The following is a 27,049-nucleotide window of genomic DNA, read 5'->3' on the forward strand; positions in this document are numbered from 1 at the left end:
ACACAGAATCACCGTGAGCCAACGATTCCCTTGAAAACCACCCACAAGGCCATCCAGGTGATTCTCGGGAAAGTCTCTGTTCAGAGCTAACAGCTCTACTGATCTCCAGCAAGGGCTCCTCTTCGCCATCTTGTACTGTAAGCCCTCAGGGGCTCAGCCAATATTAACTACAAGAGGAACATCAGTACTTTAAAAATAAATTTAAGTTTGAAGGAGTGAATGGTTTTGGAAATATTAAGTAAATCGTTGTACAGGTGCAAGGAAGCTGTGCGTAGGTGTGGGAATGACTGGAGTTTGGGGAACTCTGGGGCGCACGAGTGACTCAACATCAGAACAATGGGTTTCCTCACACTTCTCACGCTTGTTCGCAGGGCAGGTAGGTGGAGAAGTGGACGATCAAGTCTGACTCCAGAGTCCATACTCTTAACCCTTCATTGTCTTCAAATCCAGAAGAAAACTAAGAAAGTGATGCTGGTGGTTGAGAAGGAAACCCAGGGGATGTGGTGGGTAAGCCGGGGAAGGGGGGCCTGAGAGCTTCCCAGGCATCTGGTTTGGGAACATGCTGGACAGGGCAAGTATTCTAGGCTCCAGGCTGGGGGTGGGGGGAATCTGAGAGAATGAGATGCCCTTTATTATGTGCTAAAGCCACCTTACTCCTGGGCCGTGGAAGGCAGAGTTCAGTTTCCCTCAGGGAGGCCCTTCACTGCAGACTGGCACTGAACGTGCTAGTGGACCCTATCCCTGTCCTCCCACTACCACTGGGGCAGACGTTTGTTTGCACGGCTAAGAACCAGATGATGTTTCTGGTATGTTGCATGAAAATTACATATGCAGAAAACACTTGGTGCTGGAAGATGCCCTCAATGAGAGTCTCACAGGAATGGAAAGATTCAGAGGCAACAAACACTAGGTCTGAATTCTAAGTTCGTGTGTGTATGTGTGTGTGTGTGTGTAATGCACTCCATGACTTATGTATCTGGCACACATTTTTGCCCAATATCCAATCCCAACAGGTAGAAGGTAAAGACAAAGATGAACTCGTTTTGTAAAACTTTATTCTGGGGAAAAAAAAACCAACAATAAAATCAGAAAAGATCATCTTTACTAGTGGCATCAGAGCTTCTGTAGCTAAGCAGTCTGATACAGGAAATGTCACCCCCTCTTCCCATCTAGTCCCATCAAAAATCTGCCAACAAACTCATAAGGATGATGGCCTAACACTAAATCACTCAAATTCATTTTTTTCCCCACCTAGAAAACTCACAAAATTTAAAATCTGTCCATCAATTCTCTATTGCAAATAACTTCAAATTCTCGTTCTATTTAAATTTTGATATATGTATTCCATATAACTTAGCAATTAGCTTGGTATCTGAAAATATTTAAGACTGTGTTCTGTTAAGGAATTCTCTTTTAAAACAGAAGCTGGCATAATGGTTAGTCCTGGCCAGCCAGTATTAGTTAGCTCATTTCACTGGTTACAGCCTGGCTGGATGTCACTCTTCTACAGATGGGATGGTCTGGAGTTATGTCTACATTCCTGTTTCAGTTCTAACGTGTTAAAACCCTTGAATCTACTTTCCAGCACTCTGCCCCACATATTGAACACATGTCCTCAGTCCAGGGAAGCTGAAGTCCTACTGGGAGATCTGCTGTGGCCAGACTGTGACTTGACTGTCACAAGGAAGAACCAGCCTTGTTGTGTCTTTCAAGTGTTCATGCTCTGGAGACCAAATACCAGGCGGGAAGATGGTTCTTTACTGATGTTCTTAAATCATGAGCTTATTTAACAGCCTTTAAGACTTCTTCAAATTTAGTGGCAACAATCTTGTATCATAGGCATTATAAAAACTTCATAAATCATCACTCTAAGCCATTCATTCGTCAAAGGTTTCCTGGGCACATAAGACGATATACAAAGGACTGGCAAAGCTCTGTATGGGAAGAATCCCGAACCCACAGTGTGGCCGGGCACCCCGCAGAAGCCGACCACACCCGTGCTCCAGCCCTCAACGGGTTTCCGAAAGACTGAGCTGCTCTCCAGGATTCATCTCAGAGGTAGAAGCCAGCGAAGTGGGTAAAAGGCAAGTTCTGCAGCTAGATCTGGGTTCACCAGATCCTAGCTCGACCATTTCCTAATAGCCACAGGACCTTGGACAAATAAACTGCCCGGGCCTCAACTTCCTCATCTGTAAAAATCCAGCTGCAAATAGGATATGATGAGGATTAAGGAGATCGTGCATCCGAAGAGCTTAGTATTGTGCCTGGGGTACAGTAAGGAATTAGCACGTTGGCTGTTAAGACTGTTTCTGCATTCTTCTGTTTGCCTCCTTCTGGAGAAATACTCAACAGATAAGCTGTTCTCCTTCAAGCAGCAACCCCTTCTCCCCAAGTAGCGGAAGCAGTTGGCTCATGCTCAGATCATACATCCTGGTACTCCTTTTCCAAGGCATGTGAAGTCCTCGTTCTGATTCACGGTATAGTGATTCATGGTTCTCTCCCTTCTCTCTCAACCAGCCCCCTCCACTAAAAACATAAAAACACAGAAAAGAAACAGCAGGGCTGAAAGCGGCAGCCTGTCCCAAGTCAAGACATGGGCAATTTCCATCCAGAAAGATCAGGATGATTTCTGACCTTAAGAGCAGCCCTGGAAATTCAGGCCCTGGGACTGAAGCGAAACACATCTTAGATCCAACTTGGTAGCAGCTGTCTTGGTATTCAGCCCGGATGTGACAAGCGGGTGTGCTGGCAGTTTGTTCTCCTCTGAAGGGAGAGCCGGTGAGCCCATGGCAAAGCATAGCTCAAAATACACACACCCCATCAATCCATCCAGCCGCAATTTAAGAAAAATCAGACTAGAGACACTCATCATTATTCACCAAGCTTTTAATGAACTCCTTACACTAAAACCGATCACTGATCAGAAGTGTACTCACACAGCCCTCCAGCAGGTCAGGGGCCCCCAGGACAGAAGTCTGTGCCCACTCACTCTTGTGCTTGCCCTGGAAGTGAGCAGGCGATCATGAACTTACTACATCACTGCCCAGCCATTTCCACTCTGAGAAGGGCTATGACATCCTCTTCCCCTTGACTGCTGTTGGCCATTACTCGTCATGTAATTCAAGGTCTATTTCCAAACCACAGAACACCTAATGATGAGCTACAGGTAGCCACTATGCCCAACACAGGTTTTACTTCAGATGTTAGAGACCTCTGTACTTATTACCATTTCCTCCTATAAAATAGGAGGGGAGTTCTGGGCCACAAGTGTAAATAAAGCACAATCACCAGATATTAAGCTTCCAGAGACAGCAGGCTGCCTGCTGCATTCACCGTTACACTCCTGAAGCCTAAGGTAGCCGCTAGCTTACGGGAAGGTGCTCAGCAAGTATTCACTGAATGAATGAAACCTCCTGTTCTCAAAGTGCCAGTGTCTACAGTTTATAAACAGGTAAGTGACAAATGCAAATACTGTTTAGTCAATGTGATAAGGAACATATGACAGAGGAGGGACAAAATGCTAAAAAATGCCCCAAAAAAGTCTATTCTGTTCACAAAATTAGCAGACTTCCCATTCTCAAGCTTATGACCACTTCCTATAGGGTGGTAACAAAAACAGCTACCATCTACTGAGTTCTTGAAAACTGAGACTCAGACTGATCATGGAGTCCATAAGGGCACTCGTGCAGGATCTGTCTTCGGGAGCTAGCATAATGAAAGTGGCTCTCTAGGCGGAATACTCCGGTCCTTGCGGGCAGGATGGATAAGGGTTGACAAAATCGGAGAGGAATGAGGAAGCTAGCGTACCATGATCAATTCCAGGGGGTCATAAGTGGCTAAAATAAAGTAGGAGATGACTGGGAGCCAAAGGGAGGAAAGAACCAATTCCAGAGAAAAGTTCAAGAGAGACCCAATGAAATGGCCGACAGATGAGAGATGGGAAGAAGGTCAACGCTCAGGATGACTAGTGATTCTGATTAGCAGTGGTACCCACAGAATAAGAAAAAAAGTATTCACCTTACCCAGGGATAAAAACATCTAACCTCGAGAGCACACAACTGTTTTTTGGTTTTGGGGTTTGTTTGTTTGTTTGTTTTAAACAAATGCTCTCTTCTTTAAGACTCATGATCTCTCCCAGAAGTAGAGAATATTATCACCTCTGTTACAGACGGGGAACTGGTGCCTCAGGGGATTCGAGCTTGGCTAGTGCTCCCTCGGCTAGGAAATGGGAAGGGCCAGAATATGATCCAAGTCACTTGATGCAAGAGCCCCAGCTGCTGACCACTATCCACAAGTGGCTGAAGGTGCCATTCTAGAACATTTAAAATTGGAACTAACAGAAATTCGATTCACACATAATTAATAAAAACCAGTTAATATATAGGAAGTGGACTGCCTGCAGGCTTTAAAGTCGGATTCAAACTCTGCGTGCTTTTCCTTGTAAAGTTGGGCATATTATTCTGTGTGTCGAGTTAACATGCACCATTTCTGAGTTTTACCCTGATGAAGTTTAAAAATGTGAATGATCCTGACTTGTCAACTTAGAGATGATCACAGAATTCATTAGTTATATTACATTTTCACCAAGGGGAGGAAATCTAGGTTAATCCACCTGGCTATAAAAATAGACTCCTGCAACGTTAAAATAGTACACTGCCTCATTATTATTCTAGTCTCAAAGGCTTAACCAAAATCAGCAAGAGAGATGTATTTTTCCTGTTATCGCAACCAGGTATCAATTTCGAACTTAAAAAATGACCACTCAGGAAATAAGTCAAGCAGAGAGAGTCAATTATCATATGGTTTCACTTATTTGTGGAGCATAACAAATAGCATGGAGGACAAGGGGAGATGGAGAGGAGAAGGGAGTTGAGGGAAATTGGAAGGGGAGGTGAACCATGAGAGACTATGGACTCTGAAAAACGATCTGAGAATTTTGAAGGGGTGGGGGGTGGGAGGTTGGGGGCACCAGGTGGTGGGTATTGTAGAGGGCACGGATTGCATGGAGCACTGGGTGTGGTGCAAAAATAATGAATACTGTTATGCTGAAAAAATAAAAAAATTAATAAAAAAAAAAAAAAGAAAAAAAAAAAAATGACCACTCAGTAACCAAGAACTTGACCTCTTGGAGTCTTAGCCCCTTCCTTCAAGGAAACTGTGTGTCTCTGAAAGGTGAACTCAACTCATCCAATGCATCTTTAGTTCTCATCAGAGTATTTTTAGGTGAGCCCACAAGAGGGTCCTTTTATAATCCTATACTAGATGGTTTATTGCCAAAGGGACAGTGACATCAAGAAATTAAACCCTGGGCACCTGGGTGGCTCAGTGGGTTAAGCCGCTGCCTTCGGCTCAGATCATGATCTCAGGGTCCTGGGATCGAGTCCCACATCAGGCTCTCTGCTCAGCAGGGAGCCTGCTTCTCTCTCTCTCTCTGCCTGCCTCTCTGCCTACTTGTGATCTCTGTCAAATAAATAAATAAAAATTTAAAAAAAAAAAAAAAGAAAGAAATTAAACCCTAGGGGCGCCTGGGTGGCTCAGTGGGTTAAAGCCTCTGCCTTCAGCTCAGGTCATGATCTCAGGGTCCTGGGATGGAGCCCCAAATTGGGCTGCCTGCTCAGAAGGGAGCCTACTTCCTCCTCTCTCTCTCTCTGCCTGCCTCTCTGCCTACTTGTGATCTCTGTCAAATAAATAAATAAAATCTTAAAAAAAAAAAAAAAGAAATTAAATCCTAATACTGCCTGATGTTCTCCTTCTATATCACATGTTTTCTCAGTGTAGAAAAAAGCACATCTTTATAGCTAAATCTAAAACAGTTCCACAAAACAGGAGGTAGAATCATCTGAAAGCAGAAATACTTTCTGCATAGGAAAAATTGTTGGTAGTTTCCCTTCATTATAGCACGGAAGGGAAGCCTCAAGGACAGACTCAAAATTACATCGGCCTCCCTTGAGGAAAGTTATGAGTTTACAAAATTTCCTCCAGTTCCATTCCCTGCCATCTGAACAGTAAAACCCTAAAAGCAGACAGTCAAGAAGTGTAAAGAGGGATCTCAGCATTGCTGCTAGAAGACATGCTGTCACTGTCCACTAAAGTTCTACGCCTCGGATCTGAGATTATCTAGTCCTCATGAGATTGCATTTACCCAATAAACTAACTTAGAATAATCAGTACATAAAGAGTCTAACCTGGGTTTAAAACACAGTCTATTTTAAAAAATCAGGTGTCTCGGGGCACATGGGCAGCTCAGTGGTTAGCGTCCGACTCTTGATTTCAGCTCAGGTCATGATCGCAGGTGGTGAGACCCAGCCCCAGGTCGGGCTCCACGATGGATGTGAAGCCTGCTTAAGGTGCTCTCTCTCCATCTCCCCCGCTCCCCAAAATCAGGTATTTCAATTCTAACAAAATAAGGTAGTATGTGTAAAATCGTCAGTAGAATTTTAAAGAAAATAAACAACTCCCTTCACATAAGATTATGGTACATCTGTATCATAGAAAAGGGAGATGCAGAAATGGAACATCAGGCGAACCAGCAGAGACAAACTAAAGCTACAGATAAATTATGTGTTTGCTTTGCCACTTGCCACCCAGGTAACTGAAGTATGAACTCTATCACTACCATTTCATAGATTATGAAGACTGACTTCTGCAAAGTTCTGTGAGTCTCGCCAAATCACTTAAATGAGCTCACAGTGAGCCACCCGTCCCTCAAAGATTACTAATCCTGTTTACACAAAGATTATCACAGTTGTGACAAGAGAAACCAAGCTTCCACACTTTTTTCAAGTCTGAAATTTCTTCTGTCAACGGCAACATTAATAGACTCCTCCAATTACAAATGCGTTAGAAAACGAGCTTCACCTTGCTTCCTCCTTAACTCTGTGTTAACCAGTCATCCTTCCCCAAATTTCTAACTGTAGATAACCAAAGATCTTTCACCAGTGCTTTCTTCCAAGGGTTTATGGTTATTTTCATAACAAACTGTTATGAAACTTATAAAAAAAAACGGCAAACTTATCATGGTGAGCATTCTATAATGTACATATTTGTGGAATCACTATTCTGCACACTTGAAACTAAATATAATATTGTGGGTCAACAATACGTCATTTTAAAAAAGTGTGAAAAAGAATTCTTTCCGGGAGTAGGGAAGAGTGGAGGGGTGCAGTAACTCCACCAAATAAGTTTAATCTGTAAAAATTTAAACCACTCCGTTAACTCAGTTAACAGATACTAAAGGAAAAAGGGAAACAGGGCCTAGTTACTTCACCTCTGGGAAAATTGATTAGTTCTCCAAATTATGATTAAACTCCCAAATGCCGCACTAGGCGCTGAGCTGCATTTGTCACTCGTGCCACTTTTCCCATTCAGTGGCCTCTGGATCTTGGGAGATGGCAGACCAGAATTCTCGCAAAACCCTAGCTGTGAACTTTACACCGGGAGGCTGACACGCAAATGCTGAGATCTCCAACAAGTGAGTGGTTAGCAAAGAGCACCTTCAGGTAGCTTTGCCAGACAAGTATCAGGTGGAGGACGTGCTGTTTGGCAAAGGCGCTTCAGTCGGCCAAGGGACTGAAGAGCGCAGAAGGCAAAGGGACCCCCCAGCCGGCGGGGGCCTCCGCTCCCGGGAGGGACCAGCGCCCAAGCTGCGGCCTCCTGTCTTCATTTTGAAGCACTACAGGGTTCGTCTCTGCTGCTTGTTCTGAAGAGCTATTTTCGCCCACAGCCAAAATCAGCAACAGCAAATTACACTGCAAACAATGGAGAGGGCGCCCGCTCGGCACGGCCGGGAACTCCCGGGCTGCAAGCGCGAAGGCTGACTTTTCGCTCGGGCAGAGCCGGGGCAGCCGCCGCGCGACACCGGGAAGCCGGTCCGCCGCCGCCCCGCGCCCGAAAGCCCGAGGGCTGGGGAGGCGCGGGCAGCACGGGAGGTCGGGAGGGCGAGCGTGCCGTCCCACCCGGGCCGCGGCCGGCGGGGTTCCCTCGCGTCCCGGCACCGCGCGGCGGGCGCTCCCTGGCGGAGGGTGGCGGAGCGCGGGCCGTCGGGGACACCGGGCGCGCGGGTCCGGCAGGCGCGCGGGGAGCCGGCGGCGGCGGAGGGCGGGGTCCGGCGGGCCGGGCTCCGCTCGGCCCCCAACCCCGACCCGGGCTCCGGAGCCCCCCATTCCCAGCCCCCGCGGCGCAAACCCGTGGCAGCCGGGGAGGGAGGGAGGCAGGCGGCGAGAGGCGGGGAGCGAGAGTTGGCGAACACCGGAGCCAAAGCCCCCCCGGCCTCGCCCCTCGGCCCGGCGCCCCACCGCCGCCCCGCCCACGCCTCTCACCCGGCTCTTGCAGCGGTGGTGCCGGCCCGGGTCGGAGTAGGTCCGGTCCACGGTGAGCGCCGTGTCGCTGCCCGGCATGTCGGCGCTCGCCCCGGCAACTTTCCCGTCTCCTCCGGCCGCCGCGCCGCGCCGCGAGCCGCCGACCGTGCTCAGGCTCGCCCTGGGAGCCGCGGTCGAGGGGGCGGCGCGGGCTGCTGCAGCTGTTGCCGACACCCGCGCTGCTGCCCTGCGCCGCCGCCGCTGGGGGTGGGGGTGGGGACCGGGGTGGGGGAGGCGGGGCAGGGACGCCAGAGTCTCCTCCTCCTTCCCCTCTCCCCGCCTCTCCGTGCCCGCCCCCGCGCCGGGGCCCTAGACCCTGCCCCAGGTTCAACTTCTCTCCCTCGCTCCCTTGCTGAAACTTGAATCCGCACTCTCCCACGCTGGCTTCGTTTTCCTCAAAATTTGACTGACATCTACTCTATTTGTGAGCTTATTTGTATGTTTATGATAAAAGATGGATTTTTGGCAAGATGTTGAGGCTTGCCTTAAATGCTTTCTTTTATGCTATTTTGTTTATTCAATATGCACTTCTTGGGCATCTACTATGGGCCACACCCTGGGGCGGGGACCAGAGTTTTTTTGGGTTATTTTGTTTGTTTTAAAGCCTGTGTTTTTCTTAGGATCCTGCTGAGCACAGAGCCCATTTCCATCTAAACAAAGGTCTATGGAGTTATGTATTTTAATTTTGTATATCTGGCTCACTTTTACGTGATTGATACTTGGAAGTCAATATATATTGTTCTATTTTAGAATTCTCTATTTCCAATGAACAGTCCCTGCCCACAAGTAATCTGGGATCTAGGGGCTCAGTGGGTTGAGCATGTCCGACTGAGGTCACGATCTCAGGGTTGTGAGATCAAGCCCCCCACTGGGGCTACAGACTAGATGTGGAGCCTGTTCTGGATTCTCTCCCTTTCCCTCTGCTCCTCCTATCCTCCCCACTCCCACCTCAAAAAAAAATTTTTTTTTGTATTCTACAAAACAAAGGACTGGTGAACGATTAAATATGGTACCTAAGCCAACATTCAGAACACCCTCGTCTGATTATGAAGGATGTACTAGTGGGATACTGAGTTAAAATACTGTAGTTAAAAAAAAAATACTGTAGTTGCAGCTGCTCCAAAGAGAACTCGAGTTAGAGGGCCAGGTAACAAGCCTAGAAGGAAGGGAGCATATTATCCTCCTCTTCAAAGGGGTGGTGGGGGGGGGGTCTCGCAGGCAGAAGAAAAATACTGAGCATAAAACCAAAGGTCGGTTTCCGGTTTCCGAAAACTTCAGGGCGCCAGTTTAGGGGGTGTCTTCAGGAACAGGAGGACACAAGAGGAAAAGTAGGTGGAGACCACGTGCTGCCTGGCTCTGCTTTCCAGAAGAGGGAGTTCAGCCTTATTCTGTGGGTGCTGGGCAGCTCCTGGAGGTTTCTAAATGGGGGAAATGACAATCTGAGGATGGAAGCTGGAGGGCAACTATCTGATAGCCATGTGAAGCACTGATTAAAGATGTGTAAAGGACACTGGTTAGAGAACCACCTAACTGTCCTTCTGGAGACTGAATAAGTAAAATATGATCCATCCATTCAGTAGATGATTAAGTAACTGTAAGAGAATGAAGCAGCTCTTTATGGCTACGGAGATAGCTCTAACACACATGGTTAAGAGAAAAAAGTCATGTGCAGAGTAACACATACAGTATCCCACCATTGATGTAAAAACAGAATATATGTATATGTTTGACATATGCATAGCATATTTTTCTGAGAGGATAAACAAGAAATGAGGGAAAGAGACAAGAAACTATTGGCAGGAGGGGCCACATACTAGGTGCTTCCATTTATACCTGTCAGTGGATGAACAAATGATTCCCATGAGCAGCCCTCCGGAGCTCAAGCCTGACTCTCGGGGAGGGGAGTCACAGTCTTAAGTGAGCAAGCAGTAAGAGCCATTCTGATAAGGTCAGAGAAAGCCACTGACCATGCAGAAATTCCCAAGGGATTTCCAGATGCAACTAAAAGTAACATAAAGGAGTGGGTGTCCCCACCGAGCCAAAGAAAAGCTACTGGACTGTAAAGATAGGTGTCTACGTTCATCTAAAAAACATGGGCTCTGCTGAGACTGGGGAAGACTCTGACTGGAGCAGATCCCCACAGACAGACAAATATCAAAGGAGAAAAGAACAGCTGCTGCAGGTGCATGGACCAAACTGACCTTGTTCATGTGTTATTGTATTTAAACCTGGGTTGGGGGTGCCTGGCTCACTTAATCAGTAGAGCATGTAACGCTTAATCTTGGGGTTAAGTTTGAGCCCCATGTCAGGTATAGAGAGTAGTTAAAAATAAAATCTTTTAAAAAATTCCTGGGTGGCTCAGTTGGTTAAGCGACTGCCTTTGGCTCAGGTCATGATCCCGGAGTCCCAGAATCGAGTCCCACATCGAGCTCCCTGCTTGGCAGGAGTCTGCTTCTCCCGCTGACCTCTCATTCTCTCTCTCTCTCAAATAAATAAAATCTTAAAAAAAAAAAAAAGAAAAGAAAAGAAATGGAATCCACATGCCTGCCTAGGTAGCTAGAAGAAAGGAATGGGAGATTTATTTTTCACTCTATATACTTTTTAAACTTGAATGCTTTAGTTGTGTGCATATGTTAACTATTCAAAAAGTAAAATTAAAAAGTATTTTTAAATAAAGGTAACTTTATTAAAATTTTAGAAGAAACAGAAAACCCCATACAGTTCTAACACCATTCGAGAAATGAAATCAATAGTTTAAAACACCCCTGGACGTGCCCCCACCTTCCCAACCCCCAGTAGAAGACACAACTACACTAGGTCCAGAGAGTTTTTCAGGCAAGTCCTTCCAAAGCAGAAAAGAAAGAGATGGAGTGTGTGTGTGTGTGTGTGTGTGAATTTAGCTAGGGTGACCAGAGAAGGCCTCGAGGATAAGGTGACATATGAGCAGCGACCTGAGAATTAAGGGAGCCAGTTATGTAGATAAATGAAAATTTCAGACAGAAGAAACAGCAAGTACAAAGGCCCTAAAGCAGGAACATTTTGGGAGTGTTCCCCCCAAAAAAGGCAGGGAGGCTGGTATTCACTGGAAAGAGTAGATGAAGTCAGAGACATTTCAGAGGTCTGATAATACAGGAAAATTATTTAGGCCATTTTAAGAATTTTGACTTTAATTCTGAGGTACACAAAAGGATTTAGATAACTTTAAACGGAGTAGTAGAGTGACATGCTCTACCTTTTCACTTGGGGAAAAAAAAAAAAAAATCCCTACCTCACAGCATACACAAAAATCAACACCAGATACATTAAAGACCTGAAGCAGAAAAAGCACAGCTTTTAAAACTACCAGAAGAAAATGGGATAATATCACTATGATCTTAAGTCCTCAGAAGTAAGTCACGAAGAGCATAAACCATAAAGAGGCGACTACATTAAAATTTTTAAACTTTGGGGGCACCTGGGTGGCTCAGTGGGTTAAAGCCTCTGCCTTCGGCTCAGGTCATGATCCCAGGGTCCTGGGATCGAGCCCCACGTCGGGCTCTCTGATCAACAGGGAGCCTGCTTCCTCCTCTCTCTCTGCCTGCTTCTCTGTCTACTTGTGATCTCCGTCTGTCAAATTAAAAAAAAAAAAAATCTTTAAACTTTGACTTATGAAAAGAAATAATAATAAAATAAAGATAAGCCACAAACAGAACTCAAGTTGAAAGAATCAGTATGGATGAATTTCACAATTATTAAGAAACAAACAAACAAAAAGAAACCAAGCCGCGTGAAAGTACATGAAGATTCCATTTGTGTCAAGTAAAAAAAAACATGAAGAATAAATGCCATTTTTATGAGAACAAAGATTTATGGCTGAAACTATTAAGAAGCTCAAGAGCTTGAAAAACAGAAATTTCAGGGCAGTATCTCTGGTTGGGGGATGAAGGATTCAAGGGGAGAGAGGTGAGAGATGCTGCACAGGCTATTTAACAAAGGACTATTGATACACCGGATGCGTATTCATTCACACACACAGACAAGGTTTCCAAATAATTTAAAATTTTATAGGCAAGGGGCGCCTGGGTGGCTCAGTGGGTTAAGCCGCTGCCTTCGGCTCGGGTGATGATCTCAGAGTCCTGGGATCAAGCCCCGCATCGGGCTCTCTGCTCAGCGGGGAGCCTGCTTCCTCCTCTCTCTGCCTGCCTCTCTGCCTGCTTGTGATCTCTCTGTCAAATAAATAAATAAAATCTTAAAAAAAAAAAAATTTCTCAGACTCTTCTGAGACTTTAAAAAAAATAAAATTTTATAGGCAACAAAGACTCAAGGGACAGATGTGCTAATGGCATCCTTAATCCTGATATTTACATCACCAGTTGGGGTATCTGCTCATATAAACAAATATAATAAAAGATTTATAAGTGTTAAAGCTTAGTATAAGAGTGAGAGAGTCTGTTGCTATTAAGTCATTAAGCCAACTTAATCTTACAAAGATCCATTCTGAAAATCCATCAAAGTCCATCTCTGGGTTCCTCCCCCACCATTTATCTGATACCCATTTTTTTTCCCAGCTATTTAAGGCTATAACAAGTGTACTACTCAGGTGTGTTTGTATGTATATGTGTGCGCATGACTTTAGAGAGCCCACGCCTAAGCGAAGTCCTTCACAAACCAAGGCTGGGCTTTAGAAGGTGTGTCAGTGGGTCAATGGGTCAATATACTTTCCATTTCTATTCCCGTGTTGGTGTTCTTGGTACTCTGTCCTGGAAACGCTGACCCTCAATGAGAATGATGAATTAAAACTTCATTAGGTGTACCTGAATGTCAATTGGTAGACGATGTCTTTTTTAGGTCATTTATTTCATAAATTAGTAAACCAAAAGCTGCTCTATGGGACATTCATAGAAAATAATATTTTTAAAAACACAAATTAAATAGCACAAAAGCAAACCTCCCCCCCCCGCAAAAAAAGAAAACAAGCAGAGCTGCTCACCATCTGGCTCCTCTACTAGGAAGGAGGACCCAGGCAGACCCTGTCTCCACCTTTGGAGGCAATGCGTAGGAGTAGTGTCAGTCCCTGAGAGAGAGAGAAAACACAAATGTTTCCTGTCAAGGTAAGAATTGTCTGTTCCTTGGGGCACCTGGGTGGCTCTGTCAGTCAAGCCTCTGACTCAGGTCATGATCCCAGGGTCCTGGGATCAGGCCCCACGTGGGGCTCCCTGCTTGGCTGGGGAGCCGGCTTCTCCCTCCGCCTCTGTTGCTTCCCCCTGCTTCTGCTCTCTGACTTTATTGCTCAAATAAATAAGTAAATAAAATCTTAAAAAAAAAAAAAAAGGAATTGTCTATGCCTCTGATACCTCCCCCAAATCTCTCTGTGCCAAAAAGAAAAGAAACAAAAAGAAAAAAAAAATCACACTTTAAAAGTCACAAAAGCAGGCATATCAATAAGGAATGCAAAGGTACAAAATCTAGGTTGTAAAACAAGAATTTACTTCCAAGACATAAGCAGCACGGTAAGCAGCACAGGCTAATAAGCACCAAAGAAGTAGACTGGGGCCATCTGAGTTGCAACAGTTTGAAGTTTGGAACGACAAGAGAGACTTTATAATAAGAGGAAGGATTACACTTGACTTCCACAGTATTTGTTGGTTTGCCTGCCCGGCACGCAGTCCTTTATTCTCAACAATAGTGGCTGGATTTTTCTTTCCGGCCCTGACGGCCACCCTCCAGAGGTGGTTCAGGTAAGGCCCCAGCCCCCTTCTGCCTCCAGGGAGAGGCACTCCATCCAGCCTGGGCCAAAGTGAGGGCGTCGCCAAGGCTTGTGCCCAGGCAGGCACCTGCCCCAGTGGGAGTCCATCGGAGTCACCCCGAGGCTTCTCACCACCACTGGGGGAAAAGCTGTGCCATGCCAGGCCCTCCTGAGCTGGTGCCACGTAAGCCAGCTGTGGTGGTGGGCCTCTTCGCCACCCCACACAGACAGCCCCCAAAAAGAAAGCAGAGCCATGCAAGGAGAAAGATTCAGTACTGAATTACAGAGGACTAGATCCAGCTCTTCCCATTATCTGGTCCTGCAGGACAAATCACCCGGAAGAGTATCAGCTGACAACAGCTCCCATTCATTTGCTGGGGATTTTGCCATCTGATCAGCCTCCCAGGGGAGTGGCTTTTCTGGGCTCCCCATGAGGCTGCCTGGGGCTAGAGCACAGAATGGCTTCACTCATTCCAGGGGGTAGCTGGAATGCCTGGCACTGGGCCAGGTCTCTGTGGCTATATTTTTTATATTTTATATTTTGTAGTCACGTGTTTTCCAGGGTTCCCCTCTCTCCATCAGGGTGGCTGGGGCATCTTCACGTGGTGACTGGCTTCCAAGACAGGAAGAACAAACACAGCCAAGCCTCCTCTAAGGCCCAGCCTGGCACTGGCAGGTGTCCCTTCGGTCACACCATATTGGCTAAAATGAGTCAAAAGTCCAGCCTCCAGGGGTGCCTGGGTGGCTCAGTCAGTTAAGTGTCTGTGGGCTGGTCTCAGTTCAGGTCGTGATCGCAGGGTCATGAGATAGAGCCCCACATCCGTCTCCAAGCTGGGCATGGAGCCTGCTTAAGATTCTCCCTCTCTTGGGCTGCCTGGGTGGCTCAGTGGGTTAAGCCTCTGTCTTCGGCTCAGGTCATGATCTCAGGGTCCCAGGATCAAGTCCCGCGTCGGGCTCTCTGCTGGACAGGAAGCCTGCTTCCTCCTCCCTCTCTGCCTACTTGTGATTTCTCGCCGTCAAATAAATAAAATCTTAAAAAAAAAAAAAAAAAAGAAAGATTCTCCCTCTCTCTCCCTAGGCCCCTCCCTTCTCATGCTGGCAAGCTCTCAAAAAACAAATAAACAAACAACAATAACAACACAAAGTCCAGCCAGCTCAGGAGGAGAAACAGGATCCACCTCTAGATAGAAGGAATGGTGTGTACAGACAGACATGGGAGAAGTTGCTGGCTACCCCCATGGCGACAGATCACCACACCAGTAGTGACCAGACCCCCTTTCCAGTTATATGAAGACATGCATTGCTCTTCTTGCTTAAGCCAGTTTCAAGAATCCTGACTAACACAGCGTATGATGCTGGCTGTGAGTACAAAGAAGACAAACAGAAGGGTGGCATTCAAGAGAAGGCCACAAGCGTGGACAGCATGAATGGAGGAGAGTGAGAAGGAACCCCAGTGAGGGCAGAGTTTCATCAGGTCACTAGCTGGACAGCCTTCCTGGGTCAGTCTATGCCAGGTGACCTCGTGGACTATTAATCTTAGTCTGTATTTCTCATTTTAACACAGAAGTTATAATATCATGTCACGTCAATATTTCATGTGATAATTTGTGCACTCCCCCTCTCCAACCGCTAGATTACAGGTTATCAGAAGGAAAGGACTCTGTGTCTTAGATAAACGTGTTTCCTGATGGTCCCTAACATTAGTATCGTGTTTGCGGTATGTTCATGCTGGACGACGGATGAACTCAGTGTTCATTAAATGTCTACCTATTTTCCAAACACTGGGGTTTAAAAAATGAGTAACACATACGCAAAAGGTAGCTTCTGCCCTCAAGGGGTTGGAATGAATAATATACAAGAATGAAATTTGCTGAATAATGACTGTTACCCATTTACAGGTACTGACTAGTTACTGAAGTTTGGGAATTCTCCAGTGACTGACTGAGTGCTGATGATGTGACCAGCTCTTCTGTGCTTGGTGCTGGGGATACAAAAATGAGTAAGAGATGGTCCAATTCCTGAAACCATCTAGACAGGGAGACAGACAGTCAAAAAAAAAAAGTTGCTTTGGATGTAAAGGTAGCCGTATCCCTGGTTCAGTAGGAGGGCAAAGGCAGGCAGTGGCTGTCTACAAATCTCGCGTCCTTACATGTTCCACGCTTTACAGTGTCATTATAACAGGAAGAAGGAAACAGACATAAAACAAATCTGACCTTAAAAGGGATAAAAATGTAAGCCTTGTACAAAGTAAAGGAAAATGTATTTCCTTTCCTATTCTATTTTAATAGTAGAAGAAAGTGTTCCCTCTGGGAGAAATGTTCATAAGACAAAAAGTACAGTAAGCTTTATTTTTTTTTTCCCCTGAGGATTTAAGGACAGAGAGAAAAAAAAAGAATAAATCAGTATTTAAAAATTTATACAACTAGCTTGAGGTGAATGCATGCTGATCTCATATATATGTATATATATATAAACACATATATAGACATATGTATATATTTATGTTGAGGATCAGAAGCTTCTATGCCTGATGCATTTCCAACTGGAAATGACCACTCTTTTTCTTTTATTTTAAAAAGACTCTGTCCTTGGGGGACCTGGGAGGCTCAGTCAGTTAAGCCTTCGGCTCAGGTCACAATCTCCGGGTCCTGGGATCCAGCCCTGTGTGAGGCTCTGTGCACGGGGCGGGGGGGGGGGGGTCTGCTTGAGATTCTCTCCCTCTCCCTTTCCTCCTCCCCTCAGTTGCCTGCACATGCTCTCTCTCTCTCTAAAAGAAACAAACATTTAAAAAATGAAATTAAATATAATTTTAAAAATAAAAATCATTTTCAATTTAGGTGCAATTATGGTAAATTTCACAAGAAAAACTTGGGGTTTTGGAGGGAGAAACAAGTAGGAGGAGGTGGTATAGGGACTTTTTCCTCCAGAGCAATCCCCTATGGAACAGAGTTCTTCTTGGTTTGGGTACCCTGTTAAATCACAGGAGGGGAGCAGCTGTAGAAACTGAGGGCAAAGCAGAGACTGCCAGAGATTGATGTGATCACCAACGTTGGGACCGGGCCACAGCATATACTGGGTCTGAAGCTCAAGTCCACTATGAAGAACTTGAGATCTAAGGGCAGTGTCCTTTATCCTTGATCACCACTACACTGGCACAAAGCAGTGATTCTTTTTTTTTTTTTTTTAAGATTTTGTCCATTTATTTGACAGACAGAGATCACAAGTAGGCAGAGAGGCAGGCAGAGAGAGGGGGGGAAGCAGGTTCCCCGCTGAGTAGAGAGCCTGATGTGGGGCTTGATCCCAGGACCCTGGGATCACTACCTGAGCCAAAGGCAGAGGCTTTAACCCACTGAGCCACCCAGGTGCCCCCAAAGCAGTAATTCTATTAGGTTTTTGTTGAATAAATGGCAATTCAGTCCTGACTTGGCTGGAAGAATATATTATAGCTCACAGATTTGGTTCAGGTTCATTTCATACCGAGTTGTTTACTAAAAACGTACATTGTAAGCTGAGTAGGAAAGTCCACAAATTTGGGTGCTTCGTTCTGTTGCGGGTTCCCATATTGGTCTGAGTCTTCATTTTTTATCATGTACACACAGATTATAACATGAAGTCTTTGTCATTTCTAACCTCTGGACCCTACCATTCACAAGGGAAGGGTTTCACCGTCTGACTGCACAGGACTCTTGGCTGTCTGCCACTGCAGTTTTCCAGAGGTCCACAACAATGACAAAATGCCTTCCTTTGCACGAGGCACACAGTGTTCCATTCAGCTAAGTCATTTACTGGAGTCATGATGCTGACGGTTCCCCCTTCACCCAACCTCAGGGTTAGTGGCTCTCCGGAGATCTCCACTCCAGCCTATGCATGCGTGGCCCAGGGGAATTTTCTCATTAAGCACACATTGAGTCTGAAGGATGAAGTAGCTACAAGTCAGGAACACACTGTCCAGAGAATTCACTTTGTGTCTCATCAGTTCCCTTTGCAAGATAAGGATGGTGGAAGGTGAAGCGGCCAGAGAAATCCCATGTGACATCTAGAAACAGCCCGTGTCACAGTTCTATCAAAAAAGGAAGCTGCGGGAGCCTGGGTGGCTCAGTGGTTTAGGCCGCTGCCTTCAGCTCAGGTCATGATCTCAGGGTCCTGGGATCGAGTCCCACATCGGGCTCTCTGCTCAGCCGGGAGCCTGCTTCCCTCTCTCACTCTCTCTCTCTGCCTGCCTCTCTGTCTACTTGTGATCTCTGTCAAGTAAATAAATAAATAAGAATCTTTAATTAAAAAAAAAAAAAAAAGGAAGCTGCTTTGCTGACACCTTGGTGGCCACTTCAGTCCACACTCACTTCTCCCTCCCTTCGATACTGCCAGTATCTGCTACTTGTATCACTCACATACACACTAAGTGTCAAGGATCCTGCCCTGTTACAGCAGGGTGCTAGGGTAGAGGGGACATGCCTGGATTCTCATCTCGGGCCGACAGCTCCCAGCTACAGAAGCTGAAGGCGACCAGAAGCCCCCTCATGGGAGTGCTGAGGCTTAGAGGAACTCATCAGCAGAAGCACTTCCAAGCAGGAGCTCGATAAGTATCTGAGGAGAACAAAACGGAACCTAAAATCCGTCTTCATGTGTAATCTTTTTCTCCTTACCATTAAGACTTCAAGGATTTATATTGTTATCCTGGAAAAGGCTGCTTTCTAATTCCACACCTGGTTATCACAAATTTTGGTAACAGAACCAGGGAGAAAGTTCTGGGCCTGACTTTGATGTCTTCCCTCTGGCTTCGGCAGCTGGCAGCCGCTGTTGCTGCCACCCAGGGAATGCAAAGCAGCAGGACCTAAAGGCCAACTTCCTCCCTTTACACTAATCTTTAATTCCCTTCATCCTCAAGGCAAGTGTTCCCATGGTTTCTTTTTACCTGTAAACTGTGACCAAATAACTCCACTCTAGAAACCTACCTTAAAGAGGGGAGCCCGGGTGGCTCAGTCAGTTCAGCGTCGGAATCTTGATTTGGGCTCAGGTCATGATCTCAGGGTTGTGGGGTGGAGGCCTACATGGGGCTGTGTGCCCAGGAGGGAGTCTGCTTGGGATTCTCTCCCTCTTCCTCTGCCCCTGCCCCTGCTCGCTCTCTCTCTCAAATAAATAAAGAAAACAAACAAACAAACAAACAAAAAACAAAAACTACCCTAAAGAAGTAATACAGGAAAAATTTTATAGATAAAGATTGTCCATCACCATGTTTCATCATTCTGGGAAGTATGAAACAATCTAAAGGACTGTTTATGAAACATTCATTCATGCAAATTAAGGGGCTGATTATATAAATTATGAGACATACAAAAAATACAGTACATATATTGCAAATATACTTGGAATTTATAATCATAAAGGGAAATGTTTACGCAATGATATTATACCCCCCAAAAAGCAGACTGACAAAAATTAAAAAGCACTGCAACACTCAGTGCTGGCAATGATCTGGACTAAGCAGATATTCTCACACTTTGGAGGCAAGAACATAAGTGGGTACAAGCCCTTGGAAGAACAATTTGGCATTGTCTCCTCAAGTTGAAGCTATGTGTGTCCTACGGCCCAGCCACTCCGCTCTTTAGTATATATCCTAGAGGACATAAGGCTCCAGAACAAGGATGCTCATCGCACTAATAGTCCCCATCTGGACACAACTCAATTGTCGTCAACAGCAGAATGGATAAATAAATTGTAGTAGTTATTTCCCAATTAACATTAGTAGTAGTCTGCTGAAGATCACATGTTCTGCATAAAAATGCTTACCAGAGCTCTTTCCCCATTATCTTAATTCATTTTACAAAGTAGGGTTTTTCGCAATCTCATATGACTGAACAGAGCCTAACAGAATACCTAATACGAAGAATCACAAATGTTGACACTTTCTGCCCCACCCTACGCCACCCCTCAAATGTTCAGGGCAAATGACCAAGAGAAGCCCATACCGAGCTTCATAAGAATGAGACAACTATCGATCTTTATCCATACTTTTGTGTCTCCCGACAGGATCTCTACAGCATCTTGTACGGAGTGAGCAAGTGATAATAGCTATTATGTATTTAACCTACTCTATCCATACCAGGAACTTAATGTATCAGCTCTGAATTACTGCCAAACCCCTTGCCCTCCCCAGCACCTATGATGGTAGGTGCTATCATGTTCCCATTTAACTGAGCAGCAATCAGAACCTCTGAATAGATGATGCGATTTGACTGACGGTCCTCAGCTACTATATGGCAAAAGGAGAGTCCAAATTCCAGGCTTATCTGACTCCAAAATTCATTTACGAGGTGTGCGTCCTTGGATGACTTATTTGACCTTTTTAGGCTTCAGTCTCCTCCCCTGCAGAATGGGGATAATTGTAAATTGGATCGGTTAAACAAAAACTCTGTCTTAACCAAAGGCCTATGCTGGCACTGCCGAGAATACAAATGGGGAAGAACTTCACTGCGTCTGGAAAGCCCGGTTCCACGTCTCCTCACCTAACATCGAACTGATACGAATCTGACTTGCCCCATCCCCTGCTCGACCTATATTCCTGCTCGACCTTTTTCCTGCTTCTCCCAACCAGTTGAAGGAACATCCAGCATTCCTGATAACCCCATGAAGATGATCTCTATATTCTAAGCCCTCTTGTTTCCTGTTCTTTGCCTGAAGAAAGAAAACAAACAGGGCTTTTGAATTCAAAATGACATCATTATGACTATATCCCCTATCTGAAGGCTCCTTGTCTTTTTTTTTTTTTAATCATTTCCAGATTTTCACTTTTGCATTTCAAGTTTCATGAAATGAGAAATCAATTCTTACATCCTTTTGGAAGGGAAGGTTCTATTTCTTAGAAGTATTTAGAAGTACTCACCATCCTAGCTGACAGTTTCGAAAGGTATTGTTCTAGGTCTCATTGCTTCATCCCAGATCAGCTGTGGCTGATACACTCCCAGTTAATATTTCTGACATTCCATTGATTTTTTTCCTCCCATTACAGAATGTCTTTCACAAAAGGAGGAAAGTGCCATACCAGAGACCAGATTTAAAGTATCTAATATAGTCTCATGGCGTACGCAGCGTACCCAGCAGCAGGCACGCCCGCTGTCACACACACGAGCATGCACTTAACACACATATATACAGGAATCATCAGAAGTTACCAGGAATACAACATGTAGATTTTTCAAAACATTAGCAAGGTTTGCTCATCTGGAGTTAAAAACAACGATATCCCTTTCAACTGCTAAAAGGACACGTGGAGGTAATAAGCTGAAAAACAGACAAAAGATCTGGGAAGAGACCAAAGAGCTTACAGAGCTCAATTTTGAGTTTCCGCTCCACCAAAAGAGGCAGAAAATCCATAAATTTCACTGTAGCGCCCAACACTTCCAACTGCAGAACTATTCTCTAGACAGCGCTCTGCTGAGAGAGGAGGTTCTTCCCATTCTTGATTACTTCCATCTGATCCATTTGCAAATGAAATTGCATTTTTTAAAATTCTTTTTTTAAAGGTTTTATTTTTTGACAGAAAAAGAAAGAGAGAGCACAAGCAGGGGGAGCTACAGGCAGAGGGAGAGGGAGAAGCAGGCTCCCCACTGAGCAGGGAGCCCCATGCAGGGCTCGAACCCAGGACCCTGGGATCATGACCTGAGCTGAAGGCAGATGCTTAACCAATTGAACCACCCAGGCACCCCTGAAATTGCATTTTCCTCAATCCAAAAATATCAGACTATTTTAGATATCATCAATCAGAATACATATTATCAATTAAAATACACATTTCTCATAAAACCCCAGACTAGAAACACCTATTTTAATGATGCCAACTTTAGGGCACCTAGCTGGCTCAGTCGGTGGAATATGTGACTCTTGATCTCAGCTTGTGAGTTCGAGCCTTACAGTACCTACGGAGATTACTTAAAAATCTTAAAAAAAAAAAAAAAAAAAAAAAAAAGACTGTGCTATAAATATATTCCCTCATTTTTTTTTTAACATTTATTTATTTGAGGGAGAGAGACTCTCAGGCAGACTCCCCACTGAGCATGGAACCCCAGCAAAGGGCTCAATCCCATGACCCCGAGATCATGACCTGAGCTAATCATAAGTCAGACATTTAACTGACGGAGCCCCCCAGACACCCCTATTTTCCCTCATGTGGATAACAACACAATTATGTTAAAAAATGTAATAAATGGGGACACCTGGGTGGCTCAGAGGGTTAAGCCTCTGCCTTTAGCTCAGGTCATGATCTCAGGGTCCTGGGATGGAGTCCCATGTCGGGCTCTCTGCTCGGCGGGGAGCCTGCTTCCTACCCCCCACCTGCCTCTCTGCCTACTTGTGATCTCTGTGTGCCAAATAAATAAATATTTTTTAAAACTGTAAGGAATGATTTTCCAAAGCTGCACAGTACAGTAGACACTAGCCACATGTGACCCACTAGCACTTGAGATGTGCTTACAGGACTGAGGAACTGATTTGTTTTTTGTTGTTGTTGTTGTTCTTGTTGTTGTTTTAAGTAGGCTTTGTGCCCAGCATGGGGCTTGAACTCAGAACCCTAAGATCAAGAGTCTGTGTTCTACCAACTAAGCCAGCCAAGCGCCTGTTGACAGTCTAATTTATATTAAATAAATGGTGTATTTGTCTCCCAAATTCCTTCCTCCCTACTGGACTGTGATCTTTTTAAAACAGAAGACTACCTTGTTCATTTTAAAGATCCATCAAAGCCCAGAACAGCTCTTGCAATGGAAATCCTTCCAAAAATATCCGAGGTTTGAATATAGTATATGCTAGTGTTTGTTTCTTTTTTTAAACTCATTAAGAAATAAAAAGAAAGCCCAAAACTAATATTGAGGTATTACATGCTCATGGAGGGTAAGATGCAGTATTGACAGGATATCAATCTTCCCTAAGGCAACTGATAAATGAAACAGAACCCAATCAAAAAGGGTTTTTCCTAAACTTGACAAGCTTATTTTAAAATTTAGTGGAAGAAAACATGTAACTTTGGGGGTAAAATCTGGTGAGTGAGGGTAAGCCGAGCAAGTTCTCTTTTCCAGATAACAAAACATTTTACAAGCAGTAATCCTCCAGGGAGCATGACTGAGAACAGGCATGTAGACCAATGAGTAGAAAGCTCAGAAGGAGACCCATGCACATTTGGAAGCATGATCTGTGACAGAGGCGGTGTTATCAATCACTGAGACAAGGAAAAAGTGGTAGTTCAAGTGGAAAAAGGTAAACCAAGTAGCTCCCTACCTCACACCAAAATTAAAAATTTAGGTGCAACTCACCTCTGAAAAGTACATCATATTTTCTCTTATTGATGATTCAGTGAGAATTCCAGGTGGACGATGCAATCCGTGAATGACACAGTTTTACCCAACAGAAATAAGAACAGAAATGATAATTTCTAAGAACTTATTTTTAAAATGCCCACATAACAGGGTACATAAAACACTTTTTTTTTTTTCTTCTTCGATGACTGAATCAAGCCAAAAGTCACCAGGGCTTTATGAAGGTCAGAATTTTAGAACTGAGGTGGAGGCCAATAAATCCATGGAGAGACTCAGTTACTGTACAAAGGACTTCTAAAGACTCCTTTGAAGATAACTCCATAAAGCTAAAACCCAAATCCAGCTGAACAGTGACAGTGCTCCCGTGCCATCAAACGGCACACGTGGACGCACCTCCCCCTAGTTGTTGTTAACAGGGGAGGCAGGGCTGGGCCTTCCCCTCACTCCCCTATAGCCCCGAGCCAGTCACCAGCAAGGTAAGCCTGCACATGGACCCCTGGAGCCTCGGCTGGGCCCGCAGACAGTGCTCTTGGGATGTACAGGGTTTGCTTGCCCTTCTGCAATCCTGAGCCAAGGGTGAAATTTTTCCTCTGACTTCTGGGAAAGCCACAGACCCAAGTCTGGGCTTTGGTAGAAAAGAATGTTTCTTTCTTTTTTTTTAAGATTTTATTTATTTGACAGAGATCACATGTAGGCAGAGAGGCAGGCAAGAGAGACAGGGGAAGCAGGCTCCCCTCTGAGCAGAGAGCCTGATGCGGGGCTCCATCCCAGGACCCTGAGATCACAACCCGAGCTGAAGGCAGAGGCTTAACCCACTGAGCCACCCAGGCACCCCAGAAAAGAATATTACAAACGTGTTCCCTGTAGTGTATGTTTCAGATGGTCTGGCAAGTGGGCGTGTGTCCTGCTTGGGCTCTGTGTCTCCATCTTCTAGATCCTGTATCTTGGACTTTCCTGTTTGATCCTGTGGCTGTCTCAAACCACAGATGTGGCACAGCTGTGACCATGTGTATGAGTCCACTACAGGGGCCATCAACAACTGTCACAGGTTGGAGGGCTGAAATCCCAGAAATTCCTTTCCTCACAGCTCTCAGGGCTGGACATCCAGGAGGAAGGGGCCAGATGGACTGGTCTCCTCTGAGGCCTCCCTCTTTGGTTCGCCGACAGCCACCCCTCTCCACATGCACGCCCCTGGGTCTCCTGGGCTCAAACTGCCTCTTCATAGGAAGACACCAGCCAGACTGGATGACACCCAACATGGTGGCCTCATTTTAACTTAATCACGGTGTTGAAAGCCCCCATCTCCAAATATGGTCACAATGGAGGAGCTGCTTCGATATGCGAATGTTAGAGGAACGCAACTCAGCCCGTCTGCCCTGTATGAGATGATGAGTCCGACAAGCCCATGCAAGCGGCCATGCTGGGAGGCGAGGAGGCGCAGCCGCTGCGGGGCGGAGCCAGCAGATCTCTAACCCCACAGAGAAACGCCACATCCCCGGGAAAATGAACCCCTGATCTGTCTTGCTGAGAACGGTCCCGGTTGATTAGGTAGTCTCTTGAACTCCTGCTTTAATTTCACATAGAGAGACAGTTACATAAAGAACTGCACCAAAAGAGATCACTAGAGGGGTAATGATCCTTTAAATGTCTTTAACAGCTCCTGCAAAAGATCTCGTCTTTTCTCCTCTTGAGTAGCTACAGCTCTCAATAGGCCATCCCTCTGTGCAAAACATATGTGCAGGGCCTGGTGGTAAATGGGCAGAAAGTGAGAGCATGGGGAGAGGAACAGAACCCACGGGAGGAAAGAGAAATCGGGAAGTAGGGATCTTAAGGCGAGAAGTTCAGTAAGAAAAACAGACACACTATTGAAAGGTAAGAACAAATTGCAGTGGTTCTCTGAGTGAAACACAGGAGAGTTCTGAGAAAAAAAGGTAACGGGAAGGAAAACGAGTCTTTATCAGACTCAGTGATTCTATTTTGAAATGAAATTCTATTGAATTGAATGAAATTCTATTTGAATTGAAATTCTATTTTGAAATTTTGAAATGAGATGTAATCCTACTGAAGAGGACTCTGGACACCAGAAAGCCTAGAGTTACAGGCCGGGGGTTGGGGGTGGGGGGCTGCCACAGCAGCTGGGCAGCAGGAGAAAGTTCTGCCCCTGCCAGGTCAAATGAGGAGTGGGCTTTTCAGGCCAAATAAGCAGTACCCTGAAGACGTGAGCCTGAGATGAGCAAAGAACTCTACAGTCCCAGACTCTAGTGTTAAAAAGTCTATACGATGCCTAAAAAAAGGTATCTAACGAGCTGTGGCCCAAGATGGGATTTTATAATTACATATTGATTCATATCGGATTTCTTGGTCTACTGCAGAGTATGGAATCTCGCCAGGATTACCTCCCTGCCAATTTCTAGGTAGCTTACAGCAATTTCAAAGTACCTCCGAATATACATTTGTAACAGATGGGATTATTAAATGCCTAGTGCAAACAATGATCCATAGATGTGCTACCACCCACCAGTAGACAAAGCGGATCGTCTTGTGTTCCACTCTCATTCCAATAAATATTTACACCCTTCCCTTTACTCATTGCAAGACTGCAGAAGACAGAACATCATTGCTCTTTTGAGACGAACATAAAAAACTGTCGGTGCTTTCTGGATTTTTCAATCAACCTGCTCTCAGAGGAATTTATTTAGTGTAAAGGATAAACAGTTCATGGTCTGTAGATATTTTCACTTACATATGATACTTTTTCCAAAATTAATTAATTTATTTGAGAGAGGGAGAGAGCGTGAGTGGAGGGAGGGGCAGAGGGAGAGACTCTTTCAAGCCGACTCCACACTGAGCACAAGTTTGATGCAGGGCTCGATCCCACAACCCTGAGATCATGACCTGAGCCAAAACACAGAGTTGGACACTAAACCGACTAAGTCACTCAGGCACACCATCCATCATACTTCTAAGTGTGGTACCCATATTTTTTTCCAAGTAGGAACCACTTTTTAAGAACGCATTTATACTCTGAAAGCCCAGGATTGTAGAATTTTTCAGAACCTTCAAGAGGGTATAGTAACCTTTTTTTCCTATGAGGAAACTGAGGCACAGATATGTAAAATAACTTGCTAATCAGTGGGAGGGCCAGAGGAAGAGGTGGGTGAAGAGGGAGGAGAGAGACTCCACAGTTCTTGTGGGCATCTCCCGGGAAGCCAGGTCCCCAAAGCATCCCCATCACAGTCCTAGGACAGCACTGCTGAGACCCATGGCATGGGTCACTGTCACTCCGCACAACAGATTTAAACCCAAATCGATCTGATACCACACACCAGCCCTTTCTCATTTCCTTATGCTTCCAAAGAAAATACATAGAACCAAGTTATATTATTAAGTTCAAAGCTGATATTTATAATGGCATTATACGAAATTGGATTTAATAGCTTTTCAAAACCTTGGATATATTTCCTACTATTCGATCTCTGCATTATTAGTGGCTTCTATTTGGCAACATAATTGACATTTACTTAAGAAACTATGAATTCAAACATATTTAAGTGGAAATCAAGTTACATTCTGGCTGTTTGACCTTAATAAATCAGGGAAAAAAATTCCTCAATCTTCTCAGTGCTTTTATTTTGAATGCAATTATTTGAATACAAATGCAATGC

The 27,049-nt window shown here is 45.1% G+C and overlaps 1 protein-coding gene across 2 annotated transcripts in view; it reads right to left on the minus strand.

Annotated features, from left to right (window-relative positions):
- Positions 1-27,049, minus strand: part of TMCC3 (transmembrane and coiled-coil domain family 3) — a 265,093-nt gene that overhangs the window by 60,620 nt on the left and 177,424 nt on the right. Inside the window, exon 1 of one of the 2 annotated variants that reach the window (XM_047740927.1) lies at positions 8,319-8,553. The exons of the other annotated variant lie outside the window; for it this stretch is intronic. Coding sequence (XP_047596883.1) covers positions 8,319-8,396 — 78 coding nt within the window. The 5' untranslated portion in view covers positions 8,397-8,553. Of the gene's footprint in view, positions 1-8,318; positions 8,554-27,049 lie in introns of those variants that run through there. 2 annotated transcript variants of the gene reach the window in all.

Source organism: Lutra lutra, chromosome 8 (assembly GCF_902655055.1).
Source record: "Lutra lutra chromosome 8, mLutLut1.2, whole genome shotgun sequence".
NCBI classification, from domain to species: Eukaryota; Metazoa; Chordata; class Mammalia; order Carnivora; family Mustelidae; genus Lutra; species Lutra lutra.